Source organism: Ictalurus punctatus, chromosome 10 (assembly GCF_001660625.3).
Source record: "Ictalurus punctatus breed USDA103 chromosome 10, Coco_2.0, whole genome shotgun sequence".
Taxonomy (NCBI): Eukaryota; Metazoa; Chordata; class Actinopteri; order Siluriformes; family Ictaluridae; genus Ictalurus; species Ictalurus punctatus.
In genome coordinates, this window is record NC_030425.2 from 895,001 (window position 1) to 912,816 (window position 17,816).

The 17,816-nt window shown below is 48.3% G+C and overlaps 1 protein-coding gene across 2 annotated transcripts in view; it reads right to left on the reverse strand.

Moving 5' to 3' along the window:
• The window catches only part of LOC108270674 (adaptor related protein complex 2 subunit alpha 2), a 17,844-nt gene extending 1,130 nt beyond the window's left edge, over positions 1-16,714 (reverse strand). The window contains exons 1-22 of one of the 2 annotated variants that reach the window (XM_053683047.1): positions 16,513-16,714; positions 14,704-14,772; positions 14,475-14,617; positions 14,182-14,375; positions 13,692-13,821; positions 12,421-12,522; positions 12,083-12,191; positions 10,977-11,127; positions 9,156-9,324; positions 8,933-9,070; positions 8,588-8,770; positions 8,221-8,318; positions 7,700-7,931; positions 7,365-7,541; positions 3,548-3,706; positions 2,963-3,138; positions 2,400-2,482; positions 1,942-2,032; positions 1,599-1,721; positions 1,386-1,502; positions 979-1,048; positions 659-793 (exon numbers count right to left, since the gene is read on the reverse strand). In XM_053683047.1, coding sequence (XP_053539022.1) covers positions 659-793; positions 979-1,048; positions 1,386-1,502; positions 1,599-1,721; positions 1,942-2,032; positions 2,400-2,482; positions 2,963-3,138; positions 3,548-3,706; positions 7,365-7,541; positions 7,700-7,931; positions 8,221-8,318; positions 8,588-8,770; positions 8,933-9,070; positions 9,156-9,324; positions 10,977-11,127; positions 12,083-12,191; positions 12,421-12,522; positions 13,692-13,821; positions 14,182-14,375; positions 14,475-14,617; positions 14,704-14,772; positions 16,513-16,579 — 2,916 coding nt within the window. In that variant the 5' untranslated portion in view covers positions 16,580-16,714. The remainder of the gene's footprint in view (positions 1-658; positions 794-978; positions 1,049-1,385; positions 1,503-1,598; positions 1,722-1,941; positions 2,033-2,399; positions 2,483-2,962; positions 3,139-3,547; positions 3,707-7,364; positions 7,542-7,699; positions 7,932-8,220; positions 8,319-8,587; positions 8,771-8,932; positions 9,071-9,155; positions 9,325-10,976; positions 11,128-12,082; positions 12,192-12,420; positions 12,523-13,691; positions 13,822-14,181; positions 14,376-14,474; positions 14,618-14,703; positions 14,773-16,512) is intronic. The other variant, XM_053683048.1, reaches the window with a different exon arrangement.
• Positions 16,715-17,816: the final 1,102 nt, after the last annotated feature.

A 17,816-nucleotide genomic window follows, 5' to 3' on the forward strand; every position in this document is an offset into this window, starting at 1 on the left:
TTGTGTGCGTTACTGATTGTGTACCTGTGCTTGTGTGCGTTACTGATTGTGTACCTGTGCTTGTGTGCGTTACTGATTGTGTACCTGTGCTTGTGTGCGTTACTGATTGTGTACCTGTGCTTGTGTGCGTTACTGATTGTGTACCTGTGCTTGTGTGCGTTACTGATTGTGTACCTGTGCTTGTGTGCGTTACTGATTGTGTACCTGTGCTTGTGTGCGTTACTGATTGTGTACCTGTGCTTGTGTGCGTTACCGATTGTGTACCTGTGCTTGTGTGCGTTACCGATTGTGTACCTATGCTTGTGTGTGTGTTACTGATTGTGTACCTATGCTTGTGTGCGTTACTGATTGTGTACCTGTGCTTGTGTGCGTTACTGATTGTGTACCTGTGCTTGTGTGCGTTACTGATTGTGTACCTGTGCTTGTGTGCGTTACTGATTGTGTACCTGTGCTTGTGTGCGTTACTGATTGTGTACCTGTGCTTGTGTGCGTTACTGATTGTGTACCTGTGCTTGTGTGCGTTACTGATTGTGTACCTATGCTTGTGTGTGTGTTACTGATTGTGTACCTATGCTTGTGTGCGTTACTGATTGTGTACCTGTGCTTGTGTGCGTTACTGATTGTGTACCTGTGCTTGTGTGCGTTACTGATTGTGTACCTGTGCTTGTGTGTTAGGCTCTAATCTCAGCAGACAGCCGACTTGTATCGTCTTTGTGTGTATAACGCCGGCGCCAACGAAATTAGAAGGATTCGGGTCTACTCCATCTAGCAGCGCTGTTCCAAACCCAATAATCTATAAAACACACACACACACACACACACACACATATATATATATATATATATATATATACACACACATATATACACGCAAACAGGTTAGTCAGAAGTTTAAAAAACAGGTCCCTGTAGTGGCGCTTGTAGATGGATTATAAGTAAATATAATTCTAGCTGCGCGTTCCCTGATGCTGTAGTTACCTTGGCCTTGGTGATCTCCGTGTCCATGGAATGCTTAGCCTTGAAGATCTTTTGCACCTCCTGCTGAGGACTGTAAGGGGGGGAGAGGGGACAACTACAGTTGATAAATCACATGTAAACAATCTTTAATCATGATTCAACACCTTCTCATCTTCTCCTCAGGAGTTTGTGGTCCTGACATGCCCCCTACTGGATATAGCTTGTAATTCTTCAGATACACAAAAAGGTAAACAGAACAAATGTGGTCAGGTCTCTTCACATGTGAAAGCTTCTACATCCCAAAAAACTAAAAATTTTTATGTTGATTTGTCAATCTTTTGCCATTTTGACCTGATATTCGGTGTGTTTTCTCTGATATCCGATACTAGTTCTGCTGGAACGTTCTCTATTGCATGAGCATTGCTTACGCGCTGAGCTGCTTCCAGCGCTGAAAGAACTCTTGAGACGTCATTTCCGTGGGCTGGAAGAACTTGTTCAGGGTGATGGGAAGTCGAACCGAGATGTTCTGCATGCTGCCTCCGTACCTGTAGTGGCGGTGCGGTATGAAATTAAAAAGACCGTCAAGAAGATTATTACTTAGAATATTACTCGGGAAGTTCTAGTAAGAGCACACCCCCCACCTGAAATTTATGTTGAGCACTGGCGCGTCTACAAAGTCGGACAAGCACTCGATGTTGAGGACCTGCTGAAGCTGAGCTCCTCCGTCTATTACAGGATCGGACGCTTTGGTGTGAACGTTCAGCTGTGAACGGAGGGATTAAGGACACGACCGGAAACGTATGCCGCCACCTAGTGGACGGATATCCCAAGAAACTTACGACACAGTGGCAGAAAATGATGACGGTAGTATAGAAGCTTATAATGCTGATATTCACTAATATATACAAATACACTGAATCTTTCTATTCGCTCTAGGTGGGTATAAGCCGGGGCTGGTCAGTATGCACATTCTATAAAAGGATATGATCACTGAGTGCATCATGGCACACCACAGAGGCGGAGAAATTCACAAACTGGGTGGAGGTTTTGTTTCCATAGAACGCGTACATGCGGCCTGAAACATCACAGGAATATCACGTTATATCAGACATGCCATCAAGAACACACACACACACAGCAAGCACCTCTGTCTGAAGAGCAACAAGGCAATCTGAGAGATGTCTATCTCATTTTTTGCATCAGGTATTCACAACTATGACATGCTAGTACATGCGAGCTCCATAAACTAGGCTGCATTACTCAACAAAATCAATGCTGTTTAGGTGCATTTGGTTATAAAAGCTCAAATAAAAGTTCATTGTAAAATATTAAGTGTAAGTGTGTGTGTGTGAGTGAGTGAGTGAGTGAGTGAGTGAGTGTGAGAGAGAGAGAGAGAGAGAGAGAGAGAGAGAGAGAGAGAGAGAGACATTCGAGGCACATACCCAAGTTCTGTCTGAATTCAGACTTTAGGCCGATCTGCAGCAGCTGGTTCTCATACAGGACGCCGTTGTTCTTACACACAAACCTGAAACCACACAAACATCCCTTTTTAACGAAAGCTATAGATTACACAAACACATACTGAACTCAAGATGAACACAATTATTAAAAACAGCACACACGGTACACAAGTCATCAGCGAGTTATAAAGTTTATGAGAGCGGTGATATAAAATGAATGGATTTGGAACTGCAGGATCTGCAAAAATGATATGGTGTGGAGAAAAACAAACAAACAAACGGGGATCATTTGCAATGACAAGACGTATGAAGGCGGGAACTATTTGGAATTAAAAAGTTTCAAAGATGATCAAGTGCTTGCTCGTCCAAATATGTCAAAAAACGGCAACTTCCATGGGGTGCACTTATTTTTCACATGATGTATAGTTATTGAAATGCTGTGCAGAACTGTTCGTTTGCACTGTGTGATTATCTCCGTGAAGGCGCATGTGCACAGTATGAAGGTAACTGCTGTATAAAGGAACTGGTCTGGGGTTGAAGCGCACCTTGAGAGGTTTTCCTCGATGATGGGTGTAGAGGAACGGAAACCGGCTGCAGGCAGGTTTTCGGAGAACACGTCCACGAGCAGGCTGCCCGTGCTGGAGGCCACTGGAGGACTGGTGGAGTTCAGAGTTGTGCTGTTTCCCAAACTCAGAAGGTCAGAAGGAGGAGAAGAGTTCACCTGGAAGAGATTATTGCCAACGTTTTCCATGTGGTAACTGATCTGCAGACGCTACAAACTTCATGGGAGGTGAGCAACACAATCAACGTTACAGAAGACGAACCATGCAGTTTATAAACAAGGGGTTTAATGATCGCTAGCCTTTACCTCGGGTTTGAATTTCCCCAACCATGCTGTTTACACGCAAGCATTCCGTTATAAAATGTCCGACACTGGCGTTGACTCGTGTGTCTATCAGTTCAGAAAGATTTTTCCCTCAACACACATTTTATTCCACTTGCTCGTTCATTAAGTGTTTTCCCCCCTGCTGATTTAATCTACAGCAGGATTTAATCAGGGGGTAACTGCACACAACCGCAAACCTCACGTCCGTTAGGAATCACACACTAAACCCACACCATGCAGGGACCTGGTAGAAAGTGGCAGCAGAAGTGTGGAGTGCACAAGCCTGAAGTGATAAGAGGGAGAGAGGCGTGTTCAGGGTGGAGGAGATGGGAACTGGGCGTGGTCTGTTGATTGGGGGTGTGGCTTCAGCCAAAGCTTCACAAGCAAAAGGTGAGGGAGAGGACTGAAGAGTAAAAAAACAAAAAAAAAACAAAGGAAATTTCACTGTAAATCCCTGTGCATTATAACAGCAATACAACTGACAAGGTTCCTGATCCAGCAAACATTTCTCAAACAAATAAACACCACAGCTGTTTCAGGAGGATTCATCAAACACACCACCGCAGAAGCACAGCGTATAGCGTATGGATGCAGAGATCATACAGACCTCCTAACTGTCACTCACTCTTAAAGAATCTGAAAAAGCTGATATTAATAAAACTAGATTTATCTTTCACATCAATTTATCTTTTACATCATCTTTTTACATCATCTCTCAGTAAAGAAGACAGCGAGCAGTCCCTCCCTCACTCCACCTCTCCCTCCCTCCTTCCACCCCCTCCTTCCCTCCACCTCTCCCTCCTTCCACCCCCTCCTTCCCTCCACCTCTCCCTCCTTCCCTCCACCTCTCCCTCCCTCACTCCACCTCTCCCTCCACCTCTCCCTCCTTCCCTCCACCTCTCCCTCCCTCCTTCCACCCCCTCCTTCCCTCCACCCCCTCCTTCCCTCCACCTCTCCCTCCCTCCACCTCTCCCTCCCTCCCTCCACCTCTCCCTCCTTCCCTCCACCTCTCCCTCCTTCCACCCCTCCTTCCCTCCACCTCTCCCTCCCTCACTCCACCTCTCCCTCCCTCACTCCACCTCTCCCTCCCTCACTCCACCTCTCCCTCCTTCCACCCCTCCTTCCCTCCACCTCTCCCTCCCTCCTTCCACCCCCTCCTTCCCTCCACTTCTCCCTCCTTCCCTCCACCTCTCCCTCCTTCCACCCCCTCCTTCCCTCCACCTCTCCCTCCTTCCCTCCACCTCTCCCTCCCTCACTCCTTCCCTCCACCTCTCCCTCCCTCACTCCTTCCCTCCACCTCTCCCTCTCCCTCCTTCCACCCCCTCCTTCCCTCCACCTCTCCCACCCCCTCCTTCCCTCCACCTCTCCCTCCCCCTCCTTCCACCCCCTCCTTCCCTCCACCTCTCCCTCCCCCTCCTTCCACCCCCTCCTTCCCTCCACCTCTCCCTCCCCCTCCTTCCACCCCCTCCTTCCCTCCACCTCTCCCTCCCCCTCCTTCCACCCCCTCCTTCCCTCCACCTCTCCCTCCCCCTCCTTCCACCCCCTCCTTCCCTCCACCTCTCCCTCCCCCTCCTTCCACCCCCTCCTTCCCTCCACCTCTCCCTCCCCCTCCTTCCACCCCCTCCTTCCCTCCACCTCTCCCTCCCCCTCCTTCCACCCCCTCCTTCCCTCCACCTCTCCCTCCCCCTCCTTCCACCCCCTCCTTCCCTCCACCTCTCCCTCCCCCTCCTTCCACCCCCTCCTTCCCTCCACCTCTCCCTCCCCCTCCTTCCACCCCCTCCTTCCCTCCACCTCTCCCTCCCCCTCCTTCCACCCCCTCCTCTCCCTCCACCTCTCCCTCCCCTTCCCTCCACCCCCTCCTTCCCTCCACCTCTCCCTCCCCCACCTCTCCCTCCCCCTCCTTCCACCCCCTCCTTCCCTCCACCTCTCCCTCCCCCTCCTTCCACCCCCTCCTTCCCTCCACCTCTCCCTCCCCCTCCTTCCACCCCCTCCTTCCCTCCACCTCTCCCTCCCTCCACCCCCACCTCTCCCTCCTTCCACCCCTCCTTCCCTCCACCTCTCCCTCCCTCCTTCCACCCCCTCCTTCCCTCCACTTCTCCCTCCTTCCCTCCACCTCTCCCTCCTTCTCTCCCTCCTTCCCTCCACCTCTCCCTCCCTCACTCCACCTCTCCCTCCTTCCCTCCACCTCTCCCTCCTTCCACCCCCTCCTTCCCTCCACCTCTCCCTCCCCCTCCTTCCACCCCCTCCTTCCCTCCACCTCTCCCTCCCCCTCCTTCCACCCCCTCCTTCCCTCCACCTCTCCCTCCCCCTCCTTCCACCCCCTCCTTCCCTCCACCTCTCCCTCCCCCTCCTTCCACCCCCTCCTTCCCTCCACCTCTCCCTCCCCCTCCTTCCACCCCCTCCTTCCCTCCACCTCTCCCTCCCCCTCCTTCCACCCCCTCCTTCCCTCCACCTCTCCCTCCCCCTCCTTCCACCCCCTCCTTCCCTCCACCTCTCCCTCCCCCTCCTTCCACCCCCTCCTTCCCTCCACCTCTCCCTCCCCCTCCTTCCACCCCCTCCTTCCCTCCACCTCTCCCTCCCCCTCCTTCCACCCCCTCCTTCCCTCCCCCTCCTTCCACCCCCTCCTTCCCTCCACCTCTCCCTCCCCCTCCTTCCACCCCCTCCTTCCCTCCACCTCTCCCTCCCCCTCCTTCCACCCCCTCCTTCCCTCCACCTCTCCCTCCCCCTCCTTCCCTCCACCTCTCCCTCCCCCTCCTTCCACCCCCTCCTTCCACCCCCTCCTTCCCTCCCCCTCCTTCCACCCCCTCCTTCCCCCCACCTCTCCCTCCCCCTCCTTCCACCCCCTCCTTCCCTCCACCTCTCCCTCCCCCACCTCTCCCTCCCCCTCCTTCCACCCCCTCCTTCCCTCCACCTCTCCCTCCCCCTCCTTCCACCCCCTCCTTCCCTCCACCTCTCCCTCCCCCTCCTTCCACCCCCTCCTTCCCTCCACCTCTCCCTCCCTCCACCCCCTCCCCCCCTCCACCTCTCCCTCCCTCCACCCCCTCCTTCCCTCCACCCCCTTCCACCCCCTCCTTCCCTCCACCTCTCCCTCCCCCTCCTTCCACCCCCTCCTTCCCTCCACCTCTCCCTCCCCCTCCTTCCACCCCCTCCTTCCCTCCACCTCTCCCTCCCCCTCCTTCCACCCCCTCCTTCCCTCCACCTCTCCCTCCCCCTACCTCTCCCTCCCCCTCCTTCCACCCCCTCCTTCCCTCCACCTCTCCCTCCCCCTCCCTCCACCCCCTCCTTCCCTCCCTCCCTCCTTCCCTCCACCCCTCCACCCCCTCCTTCCCTCCCTCCCTCCTTCCCTCCACCCCTCCACCCCCTCCCCTCCCTCCCCTCCCTCCACCTCTCCCTCCCTCCACCCCCTCCTCTCCCTCCCTCCACCCCCTCCACCTCTACCCCCCCTCCTTCACTCCCCCTCTCCCTCTACCCCCTCCTTCACTCCCCCTCTCCCCCCCTCCTTCACTCCCCCTCTCCCTCTACCCCCCTCCTTCACTACCCCCCTCCTTCACTCCCCCTCTCCCTCTACCCCCTACCCCCCTCCTTCACTCCCCCTCTCCCCCTACCCCCCTCCTTCACTCCCCCTCTCCCCCTACCCCCCTCCTTCACTCCCCCTCTCCCTCTACCCCCCTCCTTCACTCCCCCTCTCCCTCTCCCTCTACCCCCCTCCTTCACTCCCTCTCCCTCTACCCCCCTCCTTCACTCCCCCTCCCTCTACCCCCCTCCTTCACTCCCCCTCTCCCTCTACCCCCCTCCTTCATATGGGGACAAAATGTATTTAAATCGGTCATCAAAGATACCTGGCCAGAGCACCCAAGTATCGCCTATGTGAGGGAAGCACTGCAATAGTACAGCAATGCAACCTTATTTAAATCCAAACCATATACATACATTAACATGAAAATACCCATTCATAATATTAACAATACACTTTGTGACAAACTGAATAATTGATAGTTACCACCAAAAATATAAAAAATAAAACTGGAGACAAAGTAGACTCTAAACCTGAAGAACCCCACCTTTGCGTTCGTGCTAGCCGTAGTGTGTTCGGTGCTGTTCCCGTTAACGTTAGCATTGCGCTCCTTTCGACTTTCGTCCACCTCGGTACGGGTTCCTGATCCCTTCTTCTTCTTTAGCTTAGCCAAGATGGAGGATTCTCGTTCGGGGAAAGGCGGCATCTCCTCCAACACTGTGGCCTTTTGCAAACAAGAAGCAGAGAAACCTCTCACACAGGGCAAGTCATTTCCGAAGGATCCGTAAAGTTGCAGAGGTTTATTTACACTGCGTCTACAGTAAATAATAAGCTTGAATTTGACTCAAGTTGAAGAGAAACATCTGATGTTGATGAGCGTACCAGTATATCAGTGCTGGCGATGCAGCTGAGGCGCAGGTACTCGACAGCACGCTGCTGCAGCTCCACATCGGCGTTCCGCAGCTGACTGTCTGAACGAAGCACCTCCTGTATGGTGCCCTTCACCTCAGGGAAAAGGTTGATGAACTTGACGTATGCCGAAAGCAGCAGAGCACGAGTGGGAACCGAACACAGGTGGAACTTCGAGTGGAGGAGGTTAAACTGAATAAGTGGACTGAAAGAGGGAGGGAGAAAAAAGGAAAAGATTAGGGTATAGGTACAGATAACAGTAGTCACCTCCCCTTACTGCACTCACTCCTACTGCATTCTACAGAGGAATATTTAAATATAATTTTGGTTTAATGACAACGTTCTTTCCCACGAAGATGAAATTGTAAGGGCTTGTTTTATTTAATAATTTGAAACAGAGACAGATTTTAACCCATAAGTCCAGCTGTGTGTCTCGTTTACAGAATGCACAAAGGGGGAAAAACATCTATTTCTAGAAATAAAACTAAAGCTACCTTGAGCGTGGGTCTCCGGCAATAAGATTTCCGAACTCGCCCAGAATGTATCCGCCCACTTTTACCAGGTTTTCGTGGCAGGCTGGAGCCTGCAGGGCCTGTGGAGGACACGCGTTTTTTTCTTCTCAAATTAATCAACACTTTCTGACCAATCAGAATTGAGCATTGAACAGTGCTCTGGTCTAATTAAATTTAGCACGAGCATTAAACAGACAGGAAAACAGATAGGGAATGCATACAAGCACATTAAACAGGGAGGATCAATCAAGAGTGGAAGTGTAACAACACAGAACAGCAGCTACAGACAGGAAGTGCTATGAAAAAGAAGAGAAGAGTTACAGAAGAGCCCCGGAGTCTGAGCGGATACCTCAAACACGGTTTTCGCAGCGTATCCCTGCACGTCATCTCGGTTGATGACGATCTGAATGACTCGGTACCAAACTTCCTCGCTTACATAATCCCCGGCAATGCGGATCAGGTTCAGGATGGTGTCTACGTACCACGTGTAATCCACTGCGTACTTTTCTGCCAGGATTGCCACCTTCAAAACCTGGCACCATGTCAAGATGAAGAAAAAAAACAGAATTACAAATTATATATAAATATAAAATAAATGGTAAATCTAGACATGTTAGACAACACTACTAACTGAAGACACAGTGGTGGAAGAGAGACGAGGAGGAGGAGGAGGAGATTATAAACACAAACTTACAATCTCTTCTCTGATGGAGTAATCGGCCGTCTCCAGGTAGCTGAGCATCTCCGCGACTATCTGTTTGGCGTTGCTGCGGTCACACATGGCGTAGAGAAGATCCACAGCACGCTGCCTCACACTCACATCACGCTCAGTCTGCGTGCGCACAGATACTGTTTTAGGTGATGGAGCGCTCTCAGCACAGCTGCTACTCAGTTCTGTGAGAAATGAAGGGGTTTACCTTTAGTGCGTTGATTACGGTGTCGATGTGGGTTTTTACAGCCTCATGGGAAAACTCCGAACTCGCCAGCGTGCACATGCTCTCCAGGGCCAGGTAGCGCAAGTTGGTCTCTCTGTGCTGAAGGAACTGACCCAACTGATTACAGGCTCGAACCAGCAGGGTGGGCTCACTGAGAGAGAGAGAGAGAGAGAGAGAGAGAGAGAGAGAGAGAGAGAGAGAGTGAGAGAGGACACTCATAGCAGTACTGGCTGAAGAGTAGGGATGTCACGAGAACTGATACTTCGGTACCAAGTTGGTACCAACATTGTTAAAACGTGACGGTACTTGTTTTTCTGCAGTACTATTGGTACCGTTCTAATGAATGTACCGAGGCTGCAATTCTTCCGGACCTGATGGGGGCAGCAAATACGCGCAAGTATTTTAGTCGGTCCACAAGTGGTGAAGAAGAGGAACGAATACAAGCACACGGGAAACACTACAGAAGATTAGCTTAGCTTAACAAGTTCAGCGGTTGCCGGTGTGCAGCCGATGCTATCGTTAATCTCAAACAAAGCGAGGAAACTCCTGGAATTTGGCGAAGCACCTGAAAGACGGTCCTATATTATGTTTGTTTGAGGCAGCTGCATTGTGGCGTGAAACCAGCTAACGTTACGCTCCATGTAATGTTAGCGATAGCCAGTTATTTTATTAACGACGCTAACGCATTGCAGTGTTATAAACTACCTCCTAATGGTCCACCATGCATCTCCATTCAGCCTGGGTCCGGTCAGATAAATGTAGCCTCATGTCACTAATAATTATTCACATGTTCATGCTTTTAATAAATCTTTTTATCCTGACACCATATCAGTGATTTTAAACTAATGCTTGCATTCAGAGTATAAGAGTGTGTGTGTGTGTGTGTGTTTAGGGGTGCACCTTAGCACTTGTCATTAGTCATTGTCAGACAGTGTTTGATAACTAAAATATCCCTCTCTCTCTTTTTGCCAGTATCTGCCAGAGGAGGATGTCCTCCAGGAGTTTTTCATTTCTTTTTTAAAAAAAAATTTTATACCACACCGTGGTATCGACTTTGGTATCGAGTATCGTGTACTTTTGGTGGTATCGGTACCGGACTACTAGATTTTTGGTATCATGACATCCCTACTGAGGAGAATGACCAGACTGGTTTGAGCTGACAGGAAATCTACAGTAACTACTCAAATAATCGCTCTTTACAAACATAGTGAGCTAAAACAGCAGAAGAGCACGTGGGGTTCCACTCCAGTATTAGTACTACCAGTACTTTTGCTATTAGCACTTGGTACTAATTTTGTTACTTGACTGTGTAAAGTGCTTTATAGTGCTCTGTGGTTTTCCACTAGTACAAGTGCCGTCATGAAATATTAATGTACCAGCAAAATCATCAAATCAGAGAGAGAGAGAGAGAGAGAGAGAGAGAGAGAGAGAGAGAGAGAGAGAGAGAGAGAGAGAGAGAGAGGGAGGGGAGGGCAGGAAGCCGGACACAGTGAGAGAGAGAGAGAGAGAGAGAGAGAGAGAGAGAGAGAGAGAGAGGAGGGCAGGAAGCCAGAGACAGTGAGGAAGAGAGAGAGAGAGAGAGAGAGAGAGAGAGAGAGAGAGAGAGAGAGAGGAGGGCAGGAAGCCAGAGACAGTGAGGAAGAGAGAGAGAGAGAGAGAGAGAGAGAGAGAGAGAGAGAGAGGAGGGCAGGAAGCCAGAGACAGTGAGGAAGAGAGAGAGAGATGAAATGCGAGAAGAAAGACTTGGAGTTTCAGTTGAAATTAGATTGGAGTCAGGGTGCGTGTGAAGGACAGAGCATGAACCTGTCGTGGTGGATGATGAGAGCGATGGCCTCGAACAGCACTGCGTTCTTGGCATTGGAGTGCTGCACTTTCTTGGATTTGGGAGGCTCCTGCGCTTTGTTCAGGATGGTCTCCAGGCACTCGGTGAGGCGTCCACGAATCGCTGCGTCCTCTGAAACACACCCAGTTCAACTGCACCACTCAGCGAGGATTAGTGACTGCATCAGGAGACTAATACATTCATCTTTCATAACTTTTTAAAATCTGATCACACAAACCTTTTTTTTTATTTTTTTTTTAAACCAGAACAAGGTTTAAAGTAGAGCGACACCATTCACAGCACGGCGTGATGAGAAATGTGCTGTATTATATTTATTTTACTTTAAAACCTCGTTTAATCAGAGAGGTCTGTATTTGTACACTGTTCTCAACAACTAACAAGTGCATTAAAAAAAAAAGAAAACGAAAAAACCAGCCCGTTTCCTGAACCTTTCCTTTGTGGTTATTGCAGGCCACTGTTGTGTGACTGTTCCGCTCTATTTAAGGCTTCCGAGTGTTCCACAGCTGTAACTCGCTGTCGAACACTTGGACCTACAGCAGCGCTGCTTATCTGTGTTTAATCTTCCTGAAATATTTCCAGAGCTGAGCCCCGGTGTTTAATGCTGAAAACCTCACTCCAGCTCTGAGAGTTTAAAAGTCTAGTGAACTGGTTCTCATATAAAAAGCCCCATGACCACGGCGTGACGAATCGTCTCGCTCCAGTGAGTCTCTAATAAACCGAGGTTAACGGACGAGCCGTCTGCTTTTCTCCCCTAATGTTAGCGGGCAGCATCGATCGCAGCAGCGGAGCACAATCAGGAGCCAGTCCGGGCGCCGCGCCGCTTTAGCCTTTTGAACCCGTTAGCAACAGGGAACATGCGGTTCCCTCATTAGCGATTAATTAAGCAGCTGCTCGAATGACAAACACTGATACTGGAATGTCCTGGTGGTGTGAAAAACAGCACAAAAGCACTTATGTAAGTAGAGGACCAGTAATTTAGTTCACTCTTTTCATTATATATACACACACACACACACTAACCACGTTCAATAACAGTATGTCGGACACCTGGTACACACACACCTACCTGGTGGTGGATAACACTGCAGTAGACGGAGCATTTTGACCGACAGCCACGGAGCTGCTACAAAATAATACGTGTAGTCCTGTAGGTCAGTGGATGCTGACGTGACGATCTGAGAAGAAAAGAAAGAAGAAAAACAAATCGGACTGAAAAATCTATCCCCCCCAGTGTTTATTATGAAAGCTTAATCTGTAGCCAGATTGGTAACATGTATGGTGTAGACATTACAAAACAGCCCTTTTTGGGGGAAATGTCAATTCACTCCACGTGTTTAGCCGTAAACACACAGCGGCCGTATAAAGAAAAGTTCACTAGTGGATGTGACGGATTGATGAACTCACCCTACTGAGTCTGGCCACAGCCAGTGACACGGCGGTCTTAAAGTCGTCTGGGTTCTTCTGAGCCAGAGTGATGATGAGACTTGTTGCTGCCGTCACCACTCCCTGAGAAAGGGGCATTAACCTCATTATCAATGTCTAATCTCATCCTGTTATTCTCTAGACACAAGAGTGGCTGTTAGACACAATGAAGTAAAACTGTCAACATGGAGAAATGAAAAGGAAGCGTGCAGTTTGTATTACTGATCTCGGACAGTCCCAGTGTATGAGACATGCTGTCTGTCACTTTATCACAAGACAAGATCGCTGTTGAGGCCGGCGCGTCGTAGTAGGGTTGGCGAGCACTAGGCGGGCGCGTCGTAGTAGGGTTGGCGAGCACAAGGCTGGTGTTGTAGTAGGCAAGATGAGTATTTGATATACATTATATATACGGTATGTACGTGTATATAAACATGGCTTGTCACAATATTAAGAGGTTTTGGGCAAAGGAATAATCCATCATGATTGGCCACTTTACAACGGCAATCCAAGAGTAACCGGCCACTGTGCCGTCTGATCATAAAGCTAATGAAGAAAGAAATCTGTTCTGATCTAACCCAGCGGTGTCCAATCCCATCCACAAAGGGCCAGTATGGGTGCAGGTTTTTTAATCCAATCAAGCAGGACATAAATACTAGTGGAACCATTTACACATGGAGACAACATGAAAAACCTCAATGTCCCAAATTTACTGTATGGCCAGAAGATTGTGGACACCTGTCCATCACACCTATATGTCCTTGTTGAACGTCCCGTTCCAGATTCCGTCCTCCCTTTGCTGTTATAATGCGCTCCAGCTCTTCTGGGAATGCTTTCCACTGGATTTTGGAGCGTGGCTGTAGGGATTTGTGTTCAATCAGCTACGAGAGCGTTAGTGAGATCATGTTCCAGTTCATCCCGAAGGTGTTCAGTGGGGTTGAGGCTCTGAAGTGTTCTTCCAGTCCAACCTTAACACGCCACGTATTCATGGAGCTGGCTTTGTGCACAGGGGCGTCGTCATGCTGGAGCAGGTTTGTTCCTTTTAGTTCCAGAGAAGGGAAACTGCAAAGAAAACCTTCTAGCAAGCTGTGTGCTTCAACTTTGTGGGAACAGTTTGGGGAAGAGAACCACATAAGGGCGTGGCGGTCAGGTGTTCGCAGGCTCTCAATTCGATGTAAGGGGTAGGAAACATTTAAACTTAAGCAAGCCTATGCTCCCTCTGTGAAATCTACACAAATAAACATATGTAAACATACCAGGTGCTGATCGTTGAGAAGGTGCACCACACGTGACGTCCACTCGCCCATGGGGATCAGATCAGGGGACGTCCGGTTGAGCCGTAATAAACACAGAGCGGCGCTTTGCTTCACGCTGTCCATTGTGTCTCTGCAAAATTATATACACACACACATACACATTATATATATATATATATATATCTCAACACAGGTGATCATTTACTCTCTCTCACATGGCAAAGATATCGACATTCAGCAGTAAGAGAATTTCTTGCTATAAAGGGAGTAATTAAAGGAAAATGTTTAATTTCCTTCATTTCCACTTTAATGATAAATGAAACCCCTCTTTATCCGAGCGTGGAAAAGCTTGTGATCTGTTCCTGTGAGCTACAGCAGCACTAAGACTCGCTGTGACGCATGTGTGTGTATGTATATATATACACATACACACACACACACACATATATACACATACACAGAACATTACGGTACACTGCTGATCTCTCACCCTGCCACCAGGATGCGCGGCACCTCTGAAGCGAACGCTTCGGCCATCTCTCTGCTGCCCACGTTGGCGATGCAGTGCAGCGCCAGGTTCATGAAGGTGGGGTTCCTGCTGCCCAGGTCATTCTTTATGGCATTATTGATGAGGCGGATCAGATCGCTGTTGCTGTTCACCAGCACTGAGATAAACAGGTAGCCCTGAAACAACACGGGACACAAACCGCTGGTCGGGCATCATCTCAAAAAAACAAACAAAAAAAAGCGCTTATACAAAATCTGTGGATCTGTCGCACTTACGATCTGCTTCTCCGTGTATTTGTTGGAGCTGAGAAGGTTCACCGCCTCCATGTGGCCAAAGTCAATGTCGTGGCCCAACAGGAAAATAAACAGCAGCTTACACACGTATTTCTTCTTACTGTAGCCATCGAGAGCTTTATCTCCTAAACACACCAAACATCAGAACGTTAGCGATGCACATTAAAACCCCATGCTAAGCACAAAAACATGCACACGCCATTGAACATACCTTTAAACTTGGACCGAATGTTGGCCAACTCTTTGTTTATTCTCTTCACCTCTGCCTCCTTACTTTTACCTGTTAATACAGAAAGATGGACATAAAGACGTCGCATAAATAATACTACAGCTTGTGTTAGAGTGCCACTATTCCACATATAATCGATTAAGGACGTTGGAGCTTGTAACTACGAAACCCATGTGTCCATCTGTTCACGCCCCTTTTCCAGAAGAACACCCACACAACCACAACACGATGCTGCCACCCCCGTGCTTCATAGGGAGGACAGTGTGCTTCAGATTAAAAGCCTCAATGTTTCCCCCCTAATACGTGTTTCATCTGACCGGAGAACCTCTCCTCCAGGAAGACTGCTGATCACCTTCACACTGCAGTCTGGTTTGTTTGTTTGTTTGAAATGCCATCTTGGAGTAAGAGCTTCTTCCTTGCACGACAGCCTTTCAGGCCATGGTGATGTAGGACTCTCATAATAAACCTGATGCCTCCAACTCCTTCAACTGTTCCTTTGCTGTTCTCTTGGAAGTTCCTCGTTCCTGAACAATACAGCAGTCTCCGTATGGTCCCAAGATTTTTATCATTTTTATTAAAAAAAAAAGTCATTCGATCAGTTTCTGGAATCTTCCAGAGCGTTCAAAGAGACCGTGACAGTGGTGTCTAAAAACGTTTGACCCACTGGAGTTCTGTTATAGCGAATTACATCTGAAATGAGGTATATAATAATGCAATCCTCACTTCCTGTTTTACTTTGTTTGTGCAATCACATCACTTTACTTCCTTGATTTTAGTATCCTTTATTACAAAACGGAGCGCTGTGGGTATTCTGGTGTCAGTGTGGGGGTCACTTCGGGAGACGGGCGTTCCGGTCCGGAGAGCTCGCTCTTGTTTGGATGGTCCTCCTGTCAATCATTTTACAGACCCTACAGGTGAGCGTAGATCCTGTGGGGCGGAGCTTCGTGAATCACTGAAACGTCGAACCCACCTAATCTTTAAACGCCGTTATAACCGCGCTATCACCGCTGCACAAAAACACTGACGTCTCACAGGAATAACAATAATAAATAAATAAACAAACACAAATCGTTTGACGGAAACATGCTGTAACGTGTTCAAGGTCGAAGACGTGTACTGACGCCTGCTTTACCAAACACCACGCCCCTTTTTACTCTTCGCTTTAAACATTAATGAATTGTTGTAGAATTAATCGATAAAAACCCACTGGAATTGTACTATGATTATTAAATTAATTTAAAAAATACACTTCCAAAAGATTTTTAATTTTTATTTTTTTATTTATTTATTTATTTATCAAATCGACCTACTATGATTTATCCAAGAAATAGTGAAACTGTACAAAAAAGCCAAGTGTTCTGGTTTGGTAGGATTTATGTACTGAAAGTAAACAAACGATGACAGATTTTCTTTAATAAAACCAAAGCACAAAGTGGAGAGAGAAGTGTACACACACACACACACACACACACACACACACTCACTCACTCACTTACTCAACACCTCTTTTATCAGCATTTTAACACTGTTGTTACTGTTTACAAGTGACATTAATAAACACACCAGTTGTGCGTTAAAATGGGCTTGTCTTGGTCTGAAACCGTTTTAGAGAATAACTCAGTCACAGTTTACTGCTTTAAAAACACATGGTTTGACTTCGAGAAATTTCCGTGTGTGTGTGTTTATTTCGATATAAAGTGAACTAGTTAGCACTCACGCTAACGCCAAGTTCTCTCGTGTTTTGCTGCGGCGGAAAGGTCGGCGTTAGCATATTAGCATGTTAGCACTTACAGTTCCGGATGTCCGAGATGAAAACGGCGAGGCCGCGCATCCCGTCTCCTTTAGACACCGCCGGCATGTTTCTGAATAACGTCTCTGAGAGGCTTCTGTTCCTGAAAACAAGCAGGACAGAGAAGCTAGGCGGGATTAGCTCGGGCTGGCGATGTTCTTCTTCTACTACATTTCCGGTGTCACGAAGAGATCCTGTTGCAGGCGATATCTATGGCCTACAGGGGTCGCTGTTACACAGCGATATGTTACACAGGTCATGACGTGAAACACATACAGTACTTTATGTATCCAAACCTTTTTATGTATTTCTCAAGGAATAATGAATCACAAGGAATATTCCTCGCACTGATGTACCAGTGTAGAGAGAAGTGTTGTGTTGTTACAGGAAACTAATCAACGCCGGTGTAGTGTAATACATTACGACCTGTCCTGCAGCACAGGAGTCTTCTTGGTTAATACTTGACGCATGGCTAGAAGCAGCAACATTACTGTTCACACACTCCGGAAAACAAATTCGAAAGCGACGTCCGCTAGACATCACGTCCGACAGGTTTCTAAAGCCGGGTTCGCGATTCAGTTGTCTGAGACAACTTTTTGAGAATCCTAAAAGATTCCTATAATCCAAAATCTGTAGTCTCTGATCGCTAGTTTGACGCGTTCCCTGACAGCCGATTAACGGCCGACGCGATCGAATTCTTCCTCCGATTAAATTCTGGCGGTGTCAGAAGATTTAAGGCACAGTCCTACAGTGTGGCTGCTTCTTGTGTGCGTCTGTTTATTCGCATCTTGACTGTCGTAGAGTCCGACAGCAATGATAGCTGAGATCCTACAGTGTGACACGGCTTGAGTTCATACAGTCTGACAAGCGGCAGTCGCAAAGGACTATTCAAAATCGCACTATATAACGTTCGACGATTTTTGCACAACGATGTTAAAAACAGTGAGCTCTGTTACTCTTAAACGTTTCCGCTGTCGTCTTGACGTTTGTTTACTTTCGTGAGGCGCGCCTCAGAACAAAAACCCTGACCTGAAAAGTATTTGTTAACGTACTAATCGTACGCAAAACTGATCATTCGGTAGGTTGAAGCCGACTTGAGAGGTTTTTTTTTTTTTTTTTTTTTTTTTTTAAACATTTCTAATGCTAACTGTAACAGGACAACTGGTTAGTGTTAGTACTCAATGACAGGCTAGAGTAGTGCTAATTAAAACAGTGCTAATTGGTTTAGCAGAGGTAGAGAACTACTCTTGTATCTACTCTTGAGAATCTACTCTCATTCCAAAATATTTGCACACAATATCTTTGA